Source organism: Oryzias melastigma, linkage group LG24, assembly GCF_002922805.2.
Source record: "Oryzias melastigma strain HK-1 linkage group LG24, ASM292280v2, whole genome shotgun sequence".
NCBI lineage: Eukaryota > Metazoa > Chordata > Actinopteri > Beloniformes > Adrianichthyidae > Oryzias > Oryzias melastigma.
This window is the reverse complement of record NC_050535.1, coordinates 2,998,897-3,019,310: the sequence shown is the minus strand read 5'-3', so window position 1 is coordinate 3,019,310 and position 20,414 is coordinate 2,998,897. Positions and strand designations below refer to the sequence as shown.

The 20,414-nt window shown below is 40.2% G+C and overlaps 2 protein-coding genes and 1 non-coding gene across 3 annotated transcripts in view; 2 read left to right on the top strand and 1 right to left on the bottom strand.

Moving 5' to 3' along the window:
* Nucleotides 1-39: 39 nt before the first annotated feature.
* LOC112157725 (cholesterol 24-hydroxylase) lies at nt 40-6,900 on the top strand. The gene is made up of 15 exons (XM_024290667.2): nt 40-1,119; nt 1,201-1,278; nt 1,395-1,476; nt 1,548-1,621; nt 1,700-1,786; nt 1,882-2,020; nt 2,097-2,207; nt 2,283-2,445; nt 2,534-2,599; nt 2,693-2,765; nt 2,842-2,926; nt 5,571-5,681; nt 5,823-5,911; nt 6,269-6,335; nt 6,427-6,900. Exons 1-15 carry the CDS (start codon nt 971-973, stop codon nt 6,574-6,576), a joined length of 1,524 nt encoding a protein of 507 aa, XP_024146435.1. The 5' UTR covers nt 40-970; the 3' UTR covers nt 6,577-6,900.
* Nucleotides 707-779, bottom strand: trnat-ugu. The gene has a single exon. It is a non-coding gene; the product is annotated as a tRNA-Thr (tRNA).
* Nucleotides 6,901-7,284: 384 nt separating the features above from the next.
* The window catches only part of ccdc85cb (coiled-coil domain containing 85C, b), a gene marked incomplete in the record, with an annotated part of 49,784 nt that continues 36,654 nt past the window's right edge, over nt 7,285-20,414 (top strand). The window contains 2 exon segments of the mRNA XM_036210375.1: nt 7,285-7,586; nt 7,906-8,640. Coding sequence (XP_036066268.1) covers nt 7,932-8,640 — 709 coding nt within the window.

Below are 20,414 nucleotides of genomic sequence, written 5' to 3'. Positions count from 1 at the left end.
TCAGGAAAGTTAATCTTTTTTTGGGTGGTGCTGGGATGGGAAAAAAGTCTTTAATGCAGCCAGGGTCAAGGTGTGTGCATGTGGGTTGCAGGTGTGTCAGGAGTCCCCGTCAGTAATCCAGGTCACCTGATGGGACAAAACAGGAACCAGCAGAAAGAAGCCGGAGAACAGCTCCATCAGAAATAACCAGGAGAGGGAGACAAAGGAACAGAGACCCAATAAACCTTGAAATTTGACTTCTTTAACACTTAAATTTCTTATACATTTCTCCCTTTCATGTACTCTTTAAAGTGGTTTTGACAGAAACGATTTTTATTATGGCCCGTAGCACCAGTCTACTGACTACAAGGACCATATTATTTTTTTTTATATAATTCTACTTGTTCATCTTAGCCTTTCTACGCCATCAACACACACTTGTTAACACATATTCCCATAGCTATAAATTGTTAATAATAATAATAATAATAATAATAGGGAAATATTATGACAGGATTTATATCATTTTTAACCCGAGATTTTTTTTTTATTGATTTTCATTTAGACCAAGAAATGTTTTTTTGATAAATGCTTCTGATAAACATTAACATGAATGGTTATACAACATTTTCATAGCCAACATTTTTTGCTGACTAAATATAATTACTTTTCCCCCTCCTTTTTCATAAAAAACAAAAAACAAAACGAAAGGAATTTCGTACACATGAGGCCCCAGCGAGGATCGAACTCGCGACCCCTGGTTTACAAGACCAGTGCTCTAACCACTGAGCTATGGAGCCAACCATCCCGCGCGAAATATTTTTAGGTATTTAATGATAAATACCCAGTTTTTGTCTTTTTTTTTTTTTTTTTGCTTTCTGTTTTATTGAGGAGTTACATAACATTTAGTGCGTATAAAAGGAATGTCGTTGGTTTGAGGAACTTAACCAAAAGTCCTCGAGGATACGCTGCCCGGGAAACCTGTACTGTCATGGCGTTCTTCAACCTTTTTTATGGTTTGCTTTCGAATGCACTTTCAGTGCTTTTAATTCTCCTTCTCGTCGCGTTTTTGGCTTACTGCTTGTATATCAAGTACACTCACATAAAATATGACCACATTCCCGGACCACCGAGAGACAGGTATGTACAAACAAGTGTGCTTTTTTTTTTTTTTTTAGTCTTTATTCCCCTGTTTCCTAATTTTTTTTTTTTCTATAAAAGTTTCCTTTTTGGACATTCACCAACATTTCTGAGGATAATGAAAGACGGAGGAGTAGTGCACGACAAACTCTTGGAATGGTAAAACCTAACATTTTATTTCTAAAAAAAAAGTAAATGTTTATTACGCATTAAATTATGTAAGTGCATATGCTGTAAAAAATGCCATTCAAAATCTTCTCCCATTGATTTTTTAGGGCAGAGATTTATGGACCTGTTTATAGAGTTAATGCTCTGCATTTCGTTTTGGTGAATGTCACCTGTCCAGAGACCACAAAGGTAAACACCTGTTGCACAAATTTAAGAATAAGTTATAAGAAAATTGTAAGATTTGGTCCATTTGATTTCAGGAAATCCTGATGTCAGCAAAGCACCCAAAAGATAAATTCCTCTACGAGAAGCTCTTTTATTTGTTTGGTCAAAGGTAGTCTACATTTCCAGCCACCCTGTAACCTCCCTGATGCATAATATCAAATGAATCAATCAATTTTGGTGTCGACAGATTTTTGGGCAATGGACTGGTAACAGCACGAGATCATGAAATGTGGTACAAACAACGCCGGATCATGGACCCTGCTTTCAGCAGCTTGTATGTTTCTAGTTCAAATTTTGTTTTATTTTTTACATGAGTCATGAAGGTTTCATCATCTGCCATTGCTCTGTACGTCTTGTGTTTCTTATCAGATATCTGAGAGGTTTAATGGGAACCTTCAACGAGACAGCAGATAAATTGATGGAAAGCCTTTCAGAAATTGCTGATAAGAACATGGAAGCAAACATGCTCCACCTTGTAAACTGTGTTACTCTCGAAGTCATCACTAAGGTACTGAAATACTGAATTTTTGGGGCATTTGTAGAACAGAGCAAAATTTCAATCCAAAGTGTTTTAAAACTTCTAGGTTGCTTTTGGTATGGATCTGGACCTCCTGAACAAGACGTCCCCCTTCCCAAAAGCCATTGAGACTTGCCTTAAAGGGATGACGTACTACGTCAGAGACAGTTTTTTTCAAGTATGACTCAAGCATTTCATACTCAAGAAAATGTATAATCAGGATCAGTTTGGTATCATGATGCTATCCTTCCAGTTCAAACCAAAGAACAGACCCTTTGTGAAGGAAGTGAGGGAAGCCTGCCGTCTGCTGCGCTCAACCGGAGCCAAATGGGTTCACCAAAGAAAAACTGCAATGCAAAATGGTGAAGAAGTCCCAAAGGACATCCTCACGCAGATCATTAAAACGTCTGCTGCAGGTTGGGATCTTGACCCCTTCACCAGTTTGATTTTTTCATTAATATGTGTTAATTAGCCACACAAATGTCTAATTCTTGATTTATTTAGAGGAAAACATGACTGAAGAAGATGAAGAATTCATGTTGGACAATTTTGTGACTTTTTTCATTGCTGGTGAGTTCCTTTCTATTATGTATCAAAACACATTTTAAAAATATGTTTAAAAACAAAGGTAAATTATTTTTCACCGATTTCTACTCTTTACAGGGCAGGAAACAACGGCAAATCAACTGGCTTTTTGCATCATGGAGCTTACAAGACACCCTGAAATCCTGGAGAAGTAAGAACATATGATAGAAAAAAGTGTAAAACTCAAGAAATTTGAATGTCTTTAGTAATTGTTTCTCTCTTTATAGATTGCAGAAAGAGGTGGAAGAAGTCATTGGGATGAAACGGGAAATAAGCTATGATGACCTTGGGAAGTTGATCTACCTCTCACAGGTACTGAAATTTAAAGCCTCAACAATTGTCATGTAACTGGGTGTGTGAAATTACGGCCAGGGGAGCGGTGAGCTGCAGACACGTCTGGACTTGAGAGCCATTTGGTGTAACCCTCTAATCCACTCCCTTAATGTTGAGTGTCAAGAAGTGAGGCACTGGATCCCATTTTTAGAGACTGGTATGACTCAGCCTGGATTTGAATTCATGACCTTTCAGTCGTAGGGCGGATACACTACCACAAGACCACTGAGCTGGTCATATGAAAATGAAATACATTTTTGACAGTAGTTTGGGCAGGGATGTCAGTCCTCGAGGGCCAGCCTCCTGCTGATTTTCGAGAAACCCTGCCTTATCTGTTGCTGATTACTTGGATCAGGTGTGTTTGGCCAATAAGGAGTTTCAAAGGCAGGTTGGTTGGAAAACATGTAGGACACCGGTCCTCGAGGAGCTACTTTGAACATCCCTGAGTTAGGACATAAAAGGTAATGTTCCTTTGAATTTCTCCAGCAACATGCATATACCAAACTTTAGAGCATGACATTATTTTTTTATGACCAAAACACCAATGGGACATGTGTTGGGGGCAACAGTCTCACCAAAGATGCCCACACTTCCTTCTCAATGGCCACTTTCTCTAGCTCCTCTGGGGGGATCCCAAGTTGTTCCCATGCCAGCCAAGAGATGTAGTCTCTCTTGCATACCCAGAACACCTCCCCATGGAGGTGTCCTTGCTGTCTGAGCCACCTCAACTTGTTCCACTTAGTGTAGAGGAGTAGTGGCTCTACTCCAAGCTCTCTCTAGTTGACCCTCCACCTCACTTTATCTCTTAGGGAGTGCCCACTCATCGTTCGAGGAAACTCATTTTGGCTTCTTGCATTTAGGACCTTGTTATTTCAGTCATGACCAAGATCTCACGACCACAAGTGAGAATTGGAACAAAGATTGACTGCTAAAATTAGAGAATTGTTTTCTGGATCAGCTTCCTCTTTATCACAACGGACGCCACAATGACTGCGTAGCAGTGGATGCTGCACCAATCCATCAATCTCATGCTTAAGTCTTCCTTCACTTGGGAACAAAACCCCCGCAGTATTTAAAGTCCTCCACTTTGGGCAAAAGCTCTTTGACTGTCTAGTTGACTTCAACTATGGTGATGGACAGCCTCTGCTCCCGCAATGCAAGGCATTTCAGCAGGGTTGAGGACATCCTCAAAGTCTTATTTCCACCACCTGATAGTATCTCCAGTCAATGTCAAGAGCTTCCTGCTTTCATTGAAAATGGAGCTGACTAAAAAAACTGCTTCCCCTTCCAAAAGTGCTGGATGGTTTGCCAGAATATCTTCATAACTGACTGATAGTCGTTTCCTGTCGTCTCATGTGATGTGTGGACTCTCTGAGTGTCTGCTTTCGCAACAGCTTGAGTCACAGCTCTCTTAGACTGCTGATACCTGTCAGCTGCCTCAGGAGTTCAAGCTTAGTAGAATTCCTTCTTCAATTTGATGGTATGGTGTACTTCCTCTACTGGTTTAGGGATTGCCACCACAACAGGCACCAAAGACTTTGCAATCACATCTCCGAACTGCTGCCAAAACAATGAAAGTGGAGAACATGGTAAACTGGAACTCAATGTCCCCAACTTCCTACCTGTTTGAAGTATGGGAGTTGAAGACCTCCCTTACAGCCAGACCTACTCTGCCAACCTTCCCAGAGAATGAAGATCTCCAGGTCTTTACAATCTCCTCCTCTGCCAGCAGATCCAGCTCACCAGCAGGTCTTGGTCGGTAGCCATCACTGCCCCTCTCTTTACCAGAGTGTTCAAAACACACTAGCATACGATCGTTCCACAACCTTTCGCATAAGCTCAGGCTCCTTCCCTCTCAGAGCGGTCACATTTCAAGTCCTAAATGCCAAGTTCCATGACTGGGCATAAGACTACCGAGGCATCTGCCTTCAGCTGCCACCCGAACCACATTGCACCAGCCCCTTTAGAGTTCTCTTTGAGGTGGTTGCCCACAGGGAAATAATTCCACAAAATCACTTTGGGCTGAGTCTGACTGGGACCCTGGACACCAGGCACTCGTCTTGAACCCCAAATTTCAGGTTGGCTCCAGAATGGGAGTCCAGTGATGCTGATCTGAGGATCTAAACTGATCTTAACTTTCTCTTCTTGTGAAGAGATGCAGATCCACTTTTTGTTTGGCTCGTCACCTTGGACTTGTCTGCAGTGTAAAACCCCTGCAGGGGCATTAACCCCATACAGCTTAGCTTCTAACCCCTTAAACTCTACCATGTTACAGAGGTGGCTAATAAAAGCATTTTGCTTCAAAATAAAATATCTTTAAATGACTGTATGTGGCAGTTTGCTTCCCCTATTCTCAGTTATCGTTATCTTTTATAATTGATAAATCAAAGTAATTCTAGAAAGTAAAAAGGCTATTCTCTACTACCGGTAGTTCTTCCTGGCCTGAAGTGTTGATTTTACTTGGTGAAAGGTCTGGAATGCAATCAGACAAGTTTAGCAACCAACTCTCCATTCAAACAAAACCTTTCTTACATAAGAAGTTTAGTTTGAACTTGTTAGTACAGTAGATGCAAAACTTTACAAATCTTGTGTGTGAGCCATTCTTGAACCTCCTACTTTTCAGGTTCTAAAGGAGACTCTGAGATTGTATTCAACAGCACCAGGAACCTCCCGAGAACTTGCTGAAGAAATCACCATAGATGGAATTCGTATTCCTGTCGGAACCAATTTAATGGTGAGATTTTGGACAGTTTTGAGTAAGAATCAAATATTAGTTTGTACATTATTTACACCAAGGATAGCACAGATATATCATGAGCTACCCAGGTTAAGTATGGGTATGCATCAAAAATAACTTTTGTTTTCTACAATCCAGTTCAGCTCCTATGTGTGTGGAAGACTGGAGAAGTTCTTTGAGGATCCACTAAAATTTGATCCTGACAGATTTCACCCTGATGCTCCAAAGTAAGTAGAAGACACCCCCCCCAAAACGTTGGAGTTTCTCCTGGATGGATGTTTTTTTCGTGCAACAATCATATTTAAGAAATCTCAATGACCCGTCCTATTTCCTCACTACTGATATTTACAGATAATGCTGTTTCATTATAAGTTGATAAAGGTTATCTGTGGATTCAGGCCAATGAAATATGGAATACTACATTTATTTGGATGAGTCTTTGAATATCTCGGTCTGTAAATGCTTCTCTAATTTGAATCCTGTCATCTGCATGTATTTTTCTTTTTTTATATATTATAATATTATTATTTCCCATAAACTAAAAGTGTAAAATAATAATGTCTCATATCTGCTTGTTTTACAAGGCCTTATTACTGCTACTACCCCTTTGCCCTCGGTCCGCGCTCATGCCTGGGACAGAACTTTGCTCAGGTGGGTGGAGCTTGTTAATAAAAACATAGTTTGACCCATAACACACACAACAATTGGGACAAAAGCTAAATGAGTGTGTGCTTGTTTTCAGATGGAGGCTAAAGTGGTGATGGCCAAGCTGATCCAGAGGTTCAACTGGGAGCTGGTTCCGGGACAGACCTTTGAGATTCTGGACACTGGGACCCTCAGACCAAAATCAGGAGTTGTGTGTTCTGTTAAACACAGGAAGAACGACATTTAAGTAAAAAGAAGAAATCATGAGAACATGTGATAAACACAGTTGATCCTAAGTGTGTTTTTTGGAACATCAGTCTTTAAATATTTTTCTTGCTCTGTTTTTATGCTTTTCAATGAAATCATCTTTTTTATCTTTGATTCTTCAAATAATGACCGCCTACTGTACACTCAATGTCAGTTAAGTCAGTATATTATTAAAAATGTCTGCCTGTGCCTGCTGTTGATCACATGGGGGCGCTGTGGTCTTAAGCATTTACTGAACTGCTCTGTACATTTCATTTACTTACATTATTTCAAAGTTTTAAATAAATGAAATTATTAAGGAAACTGGTTTGCAACTTAATTTTTTAATATGTTTTTATTTTTGGGGCAAACTTAACTTTATTGCTAATCTCACTAATGTTCCCTGCAAATGTGATGCTTTTAAAAACCAAAATACGCTCTGGAATAAGAATAAGCCTTAAAATAAACACCAACTTTCTTAGCTTTGAGTTCATAACATGTTATTAAATACTTTTCAAGCGGCTTACAGTCAGGAAAACAGTATTTAAAGTGCTTACAGGTAAACCACTTTTTAGCAAATTATGTCACGTGGATCTAAAACAAAAACAACTTTCTTCTTAAATTGACTGGATTGTAAGTACAGAAAAATAATAAACTTAAAAATTTAAGGTGTTGTTTTAAATCTCTATTTTTTTCCGTTTTTTTATTGGTTCCCTGAACGCCTCACACTGTTGCTTTTCTTTTTCAAAAAGGGGCGGAGCTTGGGTCCTTGTGCGGCTTTCATGTACCTGCTGCCCACTTCACTCCCACGTCTTGATTGGTCGTCTTGGGCAGAATCCACTTGAGTGATTTCAAACCCGAGTGTTTGGGGAGGTGGGGGGCTCTCCGGGCTCGTTGGAAGAGACTTTGTTCACCATCACGCCAAACCGGAGCGGAGCGCCGTTCACCGAGGGTTCGAATCCTGCCGGAGCTCGAATATGGAATAACATTGAAGGCAACACCATCTAAAGAGTAATTTTCTTTTATGATTATCTCCTTGGAGCGGATGTGGATTTCCTGAAGCCTTGATTGAAAATCGATACAAAATCAATCAATTACGCGCGGTTATTGATGGGATGCGAACAGTTGTTTACGGAATCCAATAAAGGATTTTCTGTAACCAGATTAGTGGGGCGTTCAGTTGATGCTTGGGATTTTGCACATTAATATTGTTTCCATCGGCCTGTTGAAAATCGGAACATAACGTTCAGGATTCGGACAATGTGTTTCAACACGATCCCTCAGCTGCGGGTCGGTTAAACGCTGGAGGAGTTTGACTGCTTAGTTACAGTATCTGAGATCTGAAATTCCGCCGTCATGGCCAAAAATCCGTCCGAGGGGCCGAAGGATGAAGTGAGCCAGCTGACGGATGAGGAGCTGCTGCGGTCCAGCAAGGAGGACCTGGTCCGGAGACTGAGGCGAGTCGACGGGGAGAAGATGAATCTGATGATCGAGCACGGCAACATGATGAAAGACATCAACCGGAGGCTGCAGGTGCACCTCCACGAGATCCGGAGTCTGAAGGAGATCAACCAGAAGCTGCAGGACGACAACCACGAGCTCCGGGAGCTCTGCTGCTTCCTGGACGACGACCGGCAGAAGGGCAAGAAGCTGTCCCGAGAGTGGCAGCGCTTCGGCCGCTACACCGCCAGCGCCATGTGGAAGGAGGTGGGCACCTACATGATGAAGCTGAAGGAGCTGGAGGCCAACCAGGACACCGTGATGAGGGAGAACTGCGAACTGAAGGAGATCATCCTCATGCTGGACGAGGAGAGGAACGGGGCCGGCTCCAGGAGCTCTATAGACAGTCAGTCCAGCCTGACCAACCTGAACGGGGGCACCGGGACCGTCAGGGATGTTGGGGATGGGAGCAGCACGTCCAGCACGGGGAGTGCCGGCAGTCCGGACCATCACAACCACATACACAAGCCCTCTGAGAACAGTAAGATGGGCCCCACCATAAGAAGATCCATGGATGACCTGTCGGCCCCGCATCACCACAGGAGCATCCCCAACGGACTCAACGGTGAGTTCACACGTCACTGTGATGCTCAATGAGGGAAGAAACGGGTTCACTGCTCCAGTGATCTTCTTAAAGTTTGACTGTGACGTTTTAGCCAAAATAAAGGACGTGATTCTTGATTTTTGCGTAATTTTGAATTAGTCCATGCGTAATTCGTTGTTTAACTTTGGATTAGTCCATGCGTAATTTTTGACGTGTGCGTAAGTTTAGAGAATTCTTTGTGCGTTACTCTGGATTTGTGTATGCGTATTTTTAAATTTGTGCGTTACTTTTGTTTTGTGCGTGCGTAGTCTTGATTTGTGCATAACTTTGGATTTTTTGTGGGTAATTCTTGATTTGTCCATAGCTTTGGATTTGTGCGTGCGTAATTATTGACTTTAGATTTGCACCAGCATAATTGTTTATGTGCAACTTTGGATTTATCCGTGCTTAATTTTTAATCTGTGCATAACTTTGGATTTGTGCACGAGCAATTCTAAATTAGCAAATTATGACATTTTAAAAAAGACATAATTCAATTTACACATGCACAAATTAAAATTCAACATCTTGAAACTGACTACACAAATCTTTAAAAAATATGCACAAATAGAATGTTATACTCTAATCAAGAAGACTGAATGCAAGACTGAAAGAAGTTCATTTGAAGTGATGAGTTTAAATGCTGCTAGAATGATGGGTCATCAGAGTTTTCTTAGATTGTGAGTAATATCTGGTGAAACTTAACATTTTCCCGCTTTCTTAAACAGATATACCTGATAATAATAATATAAAAATGTCTAAATAAGTGTTTATAAAACACTCAACACTAAAGTTTCTCTATTCTCAGCATTTAAACTGCATTCATGTCTGCTGCTGATTCACAACCATTTGTATACAGAAAAACTCAATTTTGAGCTAAATTTTCTTTTAAATATCCCATCTTGAGAAAATGCTATAGAACTTGTCAAAAACACAATTTTCATTGGAGTGGGTCTTTAATTCAAAAATTGATGCCACGATGGAAAATGAGCCCATTATAGTGATCACACAAGCTCAAATTGATCCGTTTGGCATCAATATTGAATATTTCTTTTTTCAAATTGTTGTGAATCAGGAGCATAAAAAAATACAGTTTGAAAAAAAGCGAATTTGTGACAGAAAATAAGCTGGGTGGGGGAACAAGTTCTCTATTCTGGTTTGGATGGATCCACTTGAAGATGAATAGATTTATGTACGTCTTGGCTTTTCCCGTCTGAATTTCTAATAAGCTACTGCCGCTCTGCAGAAACTATGTCCCAGGAAATGCCCCAAATTTTTATTATCTTAATCAAAATACCACAATGTTTTAAAAACAGATCAAAAGGTGATCAGAGTGACCCTTCAAAACAAAAGGCCACATGAGTCCATCATTCCTGGAGTTTCGTGCAGGTTAAAAACAGAAATATCTTTCTTAAAGAGACACACAAACGCACACCCAGCCTCACACATTACATAACATCGCTATTGTGTATGCCAGTGGGGTAGTGGCCTTCTAAACTCTTGTTTTACAGGATGTGTATGACTTTGTATGTCCCTGGGGTGTTGTGTGTTTATTGCTGGCAATCATGTACAAATAAACAAGCCGGCACACAAAAAGCAGGCGTTCATTCGAGCTCATTTAATGGCATTGTTAAAGCCTCCTGCTACAATAATGAACGTGATCTTATCTGGTCGAGAACACAAAGTTATGAATACATAGCTGCACCTTTTATATCCACGTGAATAGTGCTGCCACAAACAGTTATTTCAATAGTCGATAAAATACAGTGGCGGGCCGTCAGGGCCTGCAAGGCCTTCTCTGCTGGCCTAAAAATATCTGAATCACAGACTGATATTAATTATTATTTATTTCCGTGAATACGTATTCTATAATTCCAAATGCTCTGTCTTCGTCCTTTCATTGCTCTCTCCCTGGTTGCGCTGCTTCCAGACGTGTATTTTCCTATTTAAGCATTAACCAATCACATTGCAGCACCATTTGTTGCTAGGGTCAAAGAAATCTGCCTGAAGGTCTTCACAATCAGTTCTGCGGGCCCTGTAGCATACAATAATTGTCGACCAAACTGTTGCTTCAACCAATCAGATCTGGAGGAGACCACGTGCTAGGCCAGCTAGAAGGCCCACGGAAACGTCAGGATTTTCACGAGCTTTGATTGGACAGCTCGCAGCTCGCTCTGGTTCTGCTGACGGACACAGGTGCCGAGGAGCGGCGTGTCAGGTTTGAAGATGTTACCAGTGGAAAGCGTCTGATCGTCTGATTTTTGGTGGAAAATGAATGTCTGGGTAAAGTTGTGGCACAGTTTTGTCTGGCACGGGTAAAGGAGTTCCGTGACTCCATTGAGCGGGAGTGAAGCTGAAATCTACGAGGCTCCTGAACGCACCGCGGGCGCGTGCAGCGCAAAATCCTCGCGCAAATATTATTTTCCAGACACAGACCTTGATCGATCACAAAAACTGATGTTTGTCTCCCTCCTGGACCACAAGAGGCTTCAGGAATACCAGAACATTTCCCGCATGCAGCCTTTTCCAGCTTATAACAGCCACGGAACACTTTCCATCTGCGAAACGCACGGATTCTGCACGACAGAGTGATTGAAATCTTCTTGAGGATAGAAAGGATGGATTTTGTGTTTAAATAATCTGGATTTTTGGTGAGTAAAATTTTGCTATCTCCCTACATAATATTGAAATTGTATCAGGTTATTTTTTATGCTTTTGGTGTGTGTGTGGCAGCTGTACCTGCAGTAGAAGTTTTATTGCCATAAAATAGTTAATGAGGGTTGGGTTGATTCGAATGGAGCACTACTGAAGGCCTAGGTGTGAAATGCACGGCCCGCCACTGATAAAATAACCGATTAGTTTTTCTGATAAGTCGACTAATCGAGTCATGCGCAAAGTGGATGTTTAACCATCATTAGCTTTAAACTAACTAAAAACTAGATATATAGCATTACCTGTGATAATGTTAGTGTATATGCTGTAAACTGAATTTGGCCGCTGAAAACGCTGAAGTTCATTGCTAAATTGGCTGAAGCTAATAGCTGAAAACGTCGAAATATTAGTTAAATGCTAAATTAATCTACGGTAAAAACTGAAAAAAGTCTAAGCTAGCTAAAACAGCTAGGATGCACCTGAAATATTACCCGAAGGCCAAATTATCCTAAAAAAACCTGAAAAAATCCCCAATTAGCCAAAATAGCTAGCATGCAGCTTAAACATTAGCTAAACTCCAAAATAGCATAAAAAATGAAAAAAAAAAAACTAAATTAGCCAAAATAGCTAGCATGCGGCTAAAGCATTAGCTAAACTCCACATTAGCCTAAGAAACTAAAAAAAAAAACCTAATTTAGCCAAAATAGCTACTATGCAGCTGAAATATTAGCTAATAGCATAAAAAAACGGAAAAAAAACTAAATTAGCAAAAAAGAAAAAAAAATAGCTAGCATGCAGCTGAAATATTATTTAAAGACCAAATTAGCCTAAAAAACCTGAAAAAATCCTAAATTAGCCGAAATACCTAGCATGCAGCTAAAATATTAGCTAAACTCCAAAATAGCATAAGAAAACGAAAAAAACATAAATGAGCCAAAATAGCTAGCATGCAGCTAAAGCATTAGCTAAACTCCACATTAACCTAAAAAACAGAAAAAAAAACTAAATTAGCCAAAACAGCTAGCATGCAGCTGAAATATTAGCCAAACTCCAAACTAGCCTAAAGAGCCTTAATAAATACCAAAATAGTCCAAAAAACTAGCAGAATGCTTTTATAACTTTCAACTTTACTACACTCTGACGCCATACAAAATAAAGTAATGACTAATCGATTATTAAATTACTTGTCGACTGTTTTATTTGGTCGATTTTTTGTTGATTAGTTGAGCAATCGTGGCAGCCCTAAACGTGAACAATTAACTTTTCAAATGTGACATTAGCAGGATCCTCATTTATTAGCTCTTCGAACAGGTATGTCTTTGGTCATTTTCTACTTTTTCTGGTTACCGGTCGAAATCGGATCATGTCGTGAAGTCAGCCCCCCGCCCCGTCGTGTGAGGTCCACAGTGGCTTTATTTAACGCCGTCCAAATGCCGCCGCTCCCCTGGGCGTTTAAGAGACGAGCTCGAGGATTGCCACTGGAGTGCTAAATGAACAGCATCTCTCTGTTAGTTAGAAACACAGATGGGAGGAGGGGTAGTGGTGGTGGTAGGTTGAGTTTAGGGTTGCTTTGACTCCTCTGTTGTCATTTGGAGTTGCACAGATAGTTGCATGTGGAGGTGTTCTTCATTGGTCCTGTGGGAGTGGGTGGATGCTGGTTAGAGGTTGGGAGTGAAGGCGGGGGACGCTTGCCTAATTGAATTGGCACCCAACGTCCCCCTCTTTATTCCAGCGGTTCTGTTTATCCAAAGGAGCCCATAAATCAGACAGCGATTTTCCTGACCGAAATGGTAAAAGGAGTTCTCGACGTCTGCATTCAATTTTGAGGGTATGACACATAATTCCACCTGAAATATGATGCCGTCCCGGGGAGCTCGCATTAAACCTCGCCATGGTGTTTTATAACTGGGCAGAGCTGGGCGAGATTAAGACAAAGTGGCCGAGCGAAACAGGGAAATGCCACTTTGACTTTGTCCAGAGGAGCTGATAAAGCTGTAAAAATGCATGTTGACTCTCTGCAGATCCTCTTTAAAACAGAGTCCTGGTAAGTCTGAATAAGTATGTGGATGTGCTTTTTCTAAAAGGTGTAGACGTATTTTAGGATGTGCAACCTTTCGAGATCTGCCAGGGAAAATCAGCCTAGCTGCTACAGACAACACTTGTAGGGTTATAAAACAAATTGTAAAAAAAGTGGATTTAGTTTGCGCTCTCATAGCTGTGTAGCTCCATCCAATTCCACAACAATAAAAAGCCACAAAGTCTGGTATGTGGGTGTTCGCCGAAGGCCAGTGAGTTTCTCAATTGGGCCCAACCTATGATTCACTGCCTGGATTGTTATGCTAGAGTATTGGACGGGTGCCCAGGTTCTGTAAAGTTGTGTACTACGGCCTTTCCTTTATTGCGGCAGATCCGCTGCAATATTTACTCACCAAAAGGGGAAAGGCAGTTCTGGAAAAAAACAAAATTCAATACTGGCGATTGCTTCCAATCATAGGGTGAATATTTTTGATAGAATTTAGTAAAGAAAAACACATAAAACAAAGTTAACTTTGGAAGGACAAATATATATTTTGTCCCATCTGTACAGTATATGTCGAGCATCATAGTTTCCTCAAGGCTGGGAATCACGATACAATGCCATACATGGTTCACGATATCGATAATATCGCGATACTTCGATAATTGGTAAAATCATCTCTAATAAGTCATAATATATAGAAAAAAACAATTTTTTTGGGAAAAATATATACCCATGATGACGACATTAGAAAAGCGCCAATATAGCGCCATATAGCTAGCGATTCCATTTCCTCTTTACGGTGGTACTCTTGTTAGTCGCTCGCAATTTTCTTTTTAACAAAACTAAATTCTTGTAATTAATTTTTATTTTGATTTACAGCTTTGCGATTCAATTCAATTAACAATTCCTTCTTAAGATTTTCCCTCCAAAACCAGTTTGGTTTTTATAATGACAACTAGTTTTGTTTTTGCTTTTTACCAAAAAGTGAAATTTTCAACAAGTTTTTGGTAATTTTGACTTAAAAAACAACTTAAAAAACAGGTTTTATGCCTGAAACAAACAAAATACATACATTTCTAGGAAAAAAATAATTTGATAAACCAATACTGATGTTTTTAGAATAATTTAGATCCTACGACCCAACCCTATCAAATAGAACCACTTAGATAAATGTTTTTAACATTAAATTTGAGTATGTTTATTGTGCTTGTATTGTCCTAGTAAGTATTTAAACTTGAGAATAATTACTGGAGCTCTTTAACTAACAGCTGTGAGCAACGTTTGCACTAAAATTGAGACTTAAAGCCCGGAGTAAAAGGGAGCGGTCCACAGACGACCAGGCTCAGGTAGCATGTGTCGGCTTTAGTTCTGAATCACTACAAAGCAGTAAGCGTTTCCATTTATGCTCTGCCGTTCTGAGCTCTTAATCTCCCAGTTTGTTCGTCTGTTCATCTGTTCTCAAAAACCAGTCCGATAGGTTGCATTGGAAGTCTTTTGCATAGGTGCGTTTCAGTGTAAAAGGGTGCTATTTTTAGGAGCTTTCGTGAAGTCGCCCATTTGGGCTCAATTTGCTTCAAATTAGCCCTTAATGAACTTGCTGAAAAGTGATAAAATTGTGTCATTAGCACTTGGCCGTTGATGTGTGTCGCCATATACGAGGTGCAGCAGTGAGTGTGAACTGCTACTCCCCTTTCTCATTCTGGAGCTTTTCTCAGTGTCTCAATGTTTCCTTTTCTCTTCCCCCTGGGGAGTGACACGACCTAAAAACTCACAATGAAACAGTAGAACCAGCCCTCCCAGTCAGCCACACACTCCATTGCCCTAACACTAATTACTGAGTGCATCCAAACTCACCTCAGTGCATTTGCTTATGACGGTTTTTCATGCAAACTCCTGTTTGAGCTGCACATTCCTCAGGCAGTCCCACCTGGAGATTGGTAAATTCCTATTTGAAGGCTGCTTTCTTCCTTGTGTCAAAGGAAACGTGTGGGTCAACAATACAATGGTGTGTTTCCTCCCTGCTGTTGTTTCAAGTCATTGTGTTGTGTGTCTGCCAGCTAAAGAAAGGGTGACTAAGCAGGAATAGGATGTTTCTGTCTCAGATATCCTGTTTGTCCACTCTCACATTCTTGTTCCGAGATGCTGAGTGGATTTCTCAGCACTCCTAGATCTCGTCTATTCCTCGCAAAGGCCGACTCGTGTGTTGTGCAAGGTTTTTCCTCAGAACAAGGAAGGGGACGCTAATGACAGCTGAACTAACAGCAGCGCTGACATTTTAAGCCCCGCAGCTAATATGATCACACTGAGTCTTGTTAAAACTTGTCAGATAATTGTCATTGTCGGAGACTGCTTGAACATTTTCCCAGACAGGGATTCCCAGCATCCTTTCTGTCTGTCTGAAGTCCAGTCAGGTAATAAACCTGAAAAACAGAACCCTAACCCGCATGTGGGTTTAGATCGAAACTGGAGAGCTCCTGAGAAACAAATCAGCTGTGAAATATAAATATAAAGCCTGTCTGTCAGGATGTCCAGCATTCCAGGGTAAGCAAAAGAGGAAGTGGGTCTTTCTCTTCTCTGTCACACGACAATAGTAATCGTTTTTTAAATCAGTGAGATGAAAAAGAAAGTGGAAAAAGGAATGAAAGGACTCTTTTTCTTTCTTTTTCTGTCTGCTTCGTCATCCCCATCAACCTGGCTGCCGTCTGACAGAATGGGGTTACGAAACCAGCCTCACACTTGGTCACTTTATCTGAGATATCGGTGTGTAAAAAGTCAAACATGTGATTGCCGTTGTTTTTCTCTGTGTTCTTCTCCGCTTCTGTGGAGATTTAAGTGGATGTCCTTTTTTTTTTTTTGATTGTTGGGCTGCTGGAGGGGGGCTCGGTTGCCAAGGCGACAGCGATGATCAGTGGGGCGAGTGGACAGCACTCATGCCTAGTCCAGAGTCAGTGAAGCGGAGGGAACGAAGGCGCAGGGGGATGGGTTATGGGTTTGGGCACGGTCGCCATCCGTGCTGGTTGACCCGTGTATAACAATGCCAGCTTCAGTGAGGTCACTTCTGTGTGTGCTAAAACATTTATCGGACAAGTCACCAAAGTTATGTCTTCTTTGGATACCTTTGAACAATGCTGCAAGGAAAAGATTTGTTAGGAGGGTTGTTAAAAGGAACAAATTCTTTGTTTTTGTTCAAAAACCATCAAACTTTTTTCCTTAAAAGTTACCAACACAAATAGTTTTGTGTCATTTGTAAAGATGGCCAAAATACGAAAGCCTGTTTTAAAGAAGCAAATGGGCAAGAAAACGTAATGAGGACATTGGAAACCTTCCGCGAAGATGACTTTTCTACAAGAAAATATTAATCAGACTCACTGCTTATAGATCCACTTCAATGAAAATCATAATTTTTGTGTTTTTAACATCTTCTAGTAGCCTTTTTCTCATAGTAGAGGTTTCATATAAAATAACTGATGATTAAAACTGTGTTTCCTAATTCAAATCACGTTGGATTAGAAAACTGGATGCTAGAAAAAGCTCAGACTAAAAATGCGGCTACTGAAATGGGCGTGTCAAAGTCTTCCCTCCCCCGCTCACTTCAATGAAAATTGCATTTTTTGTGTGTTTTTAACATGTTCTTGTGGCATTTTTCTCATAATACAAGACTTATATAAAATAATTTACTATTAAAACAGCGTTTCTGAGTATTTCTCAATTAAATCGCGTTGTTTTAGAAAACAGAAAGCTAGATAATGCTCAGACTAATGACGCAACTACTAAAATGAGTGTGTCAAAGGCTCCCCTCTCCCGCTCACTCTAATGAAAATAGTCCTTTTTGTGTTTTTAACATCTTCTAGTGGCATTTTTCTCATAGTAGAGGGCGTATATAAAATAACTGATGATTAAAACTGTGTTTCTTAATTCAAATCACGGTTTAGAAAACTGGATGCTAGAAAAAGCTCAGATTAAAGTGCGGCTGCTGAAATGGGCGTGTCAAAGTCCCCCCTCCCCTGCTTATTCTAATGAAAATAGTTATTTTTATGTTTTTAACATGTTCTTGTAGCATTTTTCTTATAATAGAGGACCTATACAAAATACCTGACGATTAAAACAATGTTTCTAATTGTTGTTACTTCAAATCATGTTGGTTTAGAAAACTGGATGCTTGACAATGCTCAGACTAAAAATGCAGCTACTGAAATGGCCGTGTCAAAGTCTCCCCTCCCCTGCTGACTTCAATGAAAATAGTCTTTTTTGTGTGTTTTTAACATGTTCTTGTGGCATTTTTACCCTAATAGAAGACAAATGAAATAATTTACTATTAAATTTCTGAGTATTTCTTGATTTAAATCGCGTTGGTTCGAAAACTGGATGTTAGAAAATGCTCAGACTAATGATGCAGCTACTGAAATGGGTGTCCAATAGGCTCCCCTCCCCTGCTCACCGAAGGTCTTAAAGGAAAAGTATGCATTTAAACTTTGTTCAAATAAAAAATGAATCATTTAACTCACTTTACATTTGACTTAAAATAGGAAATACTTTAGTTTATGCTTTGAAAAAACAACTTTCTTGATACAGTGAGGACGGTACTGTCTATTGTTGATACTTATTGATTGGCACTGAACCGCTAGCTCGTGTTGTATCGATCCACGCTGCATGTCAAACGACAGCAGATCCAAACAAGTCATTAAAATGCAAATTAGGACACAAGCGGTATAGTTCAAATAAATACCCGGGCTGAGGTGGCACCGTGACAAAGATCCCAACTGGCACAGAGCCACAAAGTCACCATCAGCAGTTCAGGTCCGTCCACACAGTGACCTTCAACAGTATAAGTGTCCCAGGTTGGCGAAAGTCAGCAACTTCTACAAGGAAGACATCAGCTCCTTTCCAAGCCTGGGAGGAACAAGGCGTTCATCTGAATTTTCTGCTTGTCAGCGGTTTGATTTGGATTGCAGTGACATTGGAGTCAGCAGGTCTTCACCTTGTGTCAGTTTACACAGTGCTGTCACATTCCACCAGCCTTTATTTAACAGTAATAGATCGTTTTTCTTAAACGCTTAGGTGCATGAGAACCACGTCTCCGACCTGCACATGCATCGAAAAAGCCCTGCACGTTTGGAAAATGTGCACAGTCTTTTGGAATTGGTGTCCGAGACAATGACGTTGTGGACATAGCTGCTGTAGAAAAAAAAGGGGGTTTTGTGGGATGGAGTTTGGAGTTTTGACGGTCGGCTTAAGCATCTGGAATGAATTTAACAGTCTAAAACACTGTTGCTTCATTCCCTGGATTCTTTTTTTTCTTCTGTGCAATGGTTTCAGGTAACATTTCTCTGCGGTTCTCTGCCTGATTTCTTTAGTGTCTCACCAAAACATGCTTCAGTTTGGTTCAGTACTAAAACAAACATTTCTCTTTATACTAACTTGTTGGTTTTACCCTAAAAAGTGGTAGGTCATAGATGGAGGACAATGGAGAAACTGGACACTTGAATTCAGGGGGTGCAAGTAGATATCTGTCCTCCTCCCCCTTTTAAGGGCGATACTCAACTTTTAAAGCCATCTGTTGGTGTGACCTTCTGATACCCACCTGATGTTATAGAAAAAAAGCAGAATCCACAATGTGGAGTTTGCACAAGACCCATGAGTTTATGACCAACAAAAGACTGTAGTAAAACGAGCATCGACAGAAAGTGAAAAACAATCACAACATTGCCAATCGTTACAAATCATAACTGCTGGAATTTCACCCAATATGTTCGCAAAGCCCCAGCTTAACAGAAATGACATAGGCTGATAAAAGTCGTAGATCGGAGCGTAGACGGTTCAGTTTTACTGACAGTGATTAAGTTCTTTTCTAAAAGCTGATAATCTTATGAAAATGCAAGCTCGCAGAAAACAAGTTTATCTGACTAAATCAATAACTGGCACCAGAGGGAGAAGGGATCTCCATGTGGAGCATTTCATCTTTCCATCTGCTTCTACCCATCGTCACTAATTGTATTAGTATTAGTGTTATGGGGACACATTTGGGGTTACGCAGAAGTCTGGAGACATTTCAAGGCTCTGATTCTCTTCAACTCCATCAGTGTCAGCTCAGCGCTTTAGCAGATGTACAGATAATTTCTGTCTACACATAGTCTGCTTGGCTTTGCTTTGCTCCTGTGATTAGATCTCGAGGAGGATGGGATGGAGATTGATGGATTAAAAGTGGACTTGGGTCTAAAAGTGTCAAGATGGTGCCACGTCTTGCTCTTTGATGATAAAAGGTGACACAACACATTTTAGTCAGTCTGGTTCCTCCTTTTTCTTTGCTTTCCATTCCTTTGTGACAGCTTGGAGGAACAGTAAGAATCAGTGCAGTTTTAGGATCAGGCACCAACACGCACATCTGAAGAGTGATAAACACAAAGTGTTTATCTCGTATGGAACATTCCAACCAAGCTCCAAGAGAGTTTTGCAGGTTGTGGGGCCGAAGTGCTTGTAGAAGTATGATATCCTCCTGGAACTTTGTTTCATTTTCATTTGTAACCAAAAAAGTTACAGTCAATAAATGGTAGAATGAGCAAAAAATTCATTTCACTGCTGTACACGAAAAAACACAATACATTTCAATCATAAAAACAATTTAAAACAATAAAAACGTAAAATCTCATTTAAAAAGAAATTAAAATTAACATTAGTGGTGCAACAAACATTCATTTTAATAGTCAAATAATCACTGATTAGTCGACTCATCGGGTCATCCACAAACTGGATGTAAAGAACACATCTAAATCATTAGCTTTAAACTAACTAAAAACTAGATATATAGCATTACCTGCGATAATGCTAGTTTGAATGCTGTCAGCTAAATTTGGCCGCTGAAGATCTTAGCACTGATAGCTGAAGATGCTGAATTTGATAGCTAAAAACGCTAAAGTTGATATCCAGCTAAAATATTAGCTAAATGCCAAATTAGCCTAAAAATCTAAATAAAAAGTGTAAATTAGCCAAAACAGCTAGCATGCAGCTGAAACATGAGCTAAACTCCAAAAAAGCCTAAATTAGCCAAAAAAATAGTTAGAATGCGGCTAAACATTAGCTAAACACC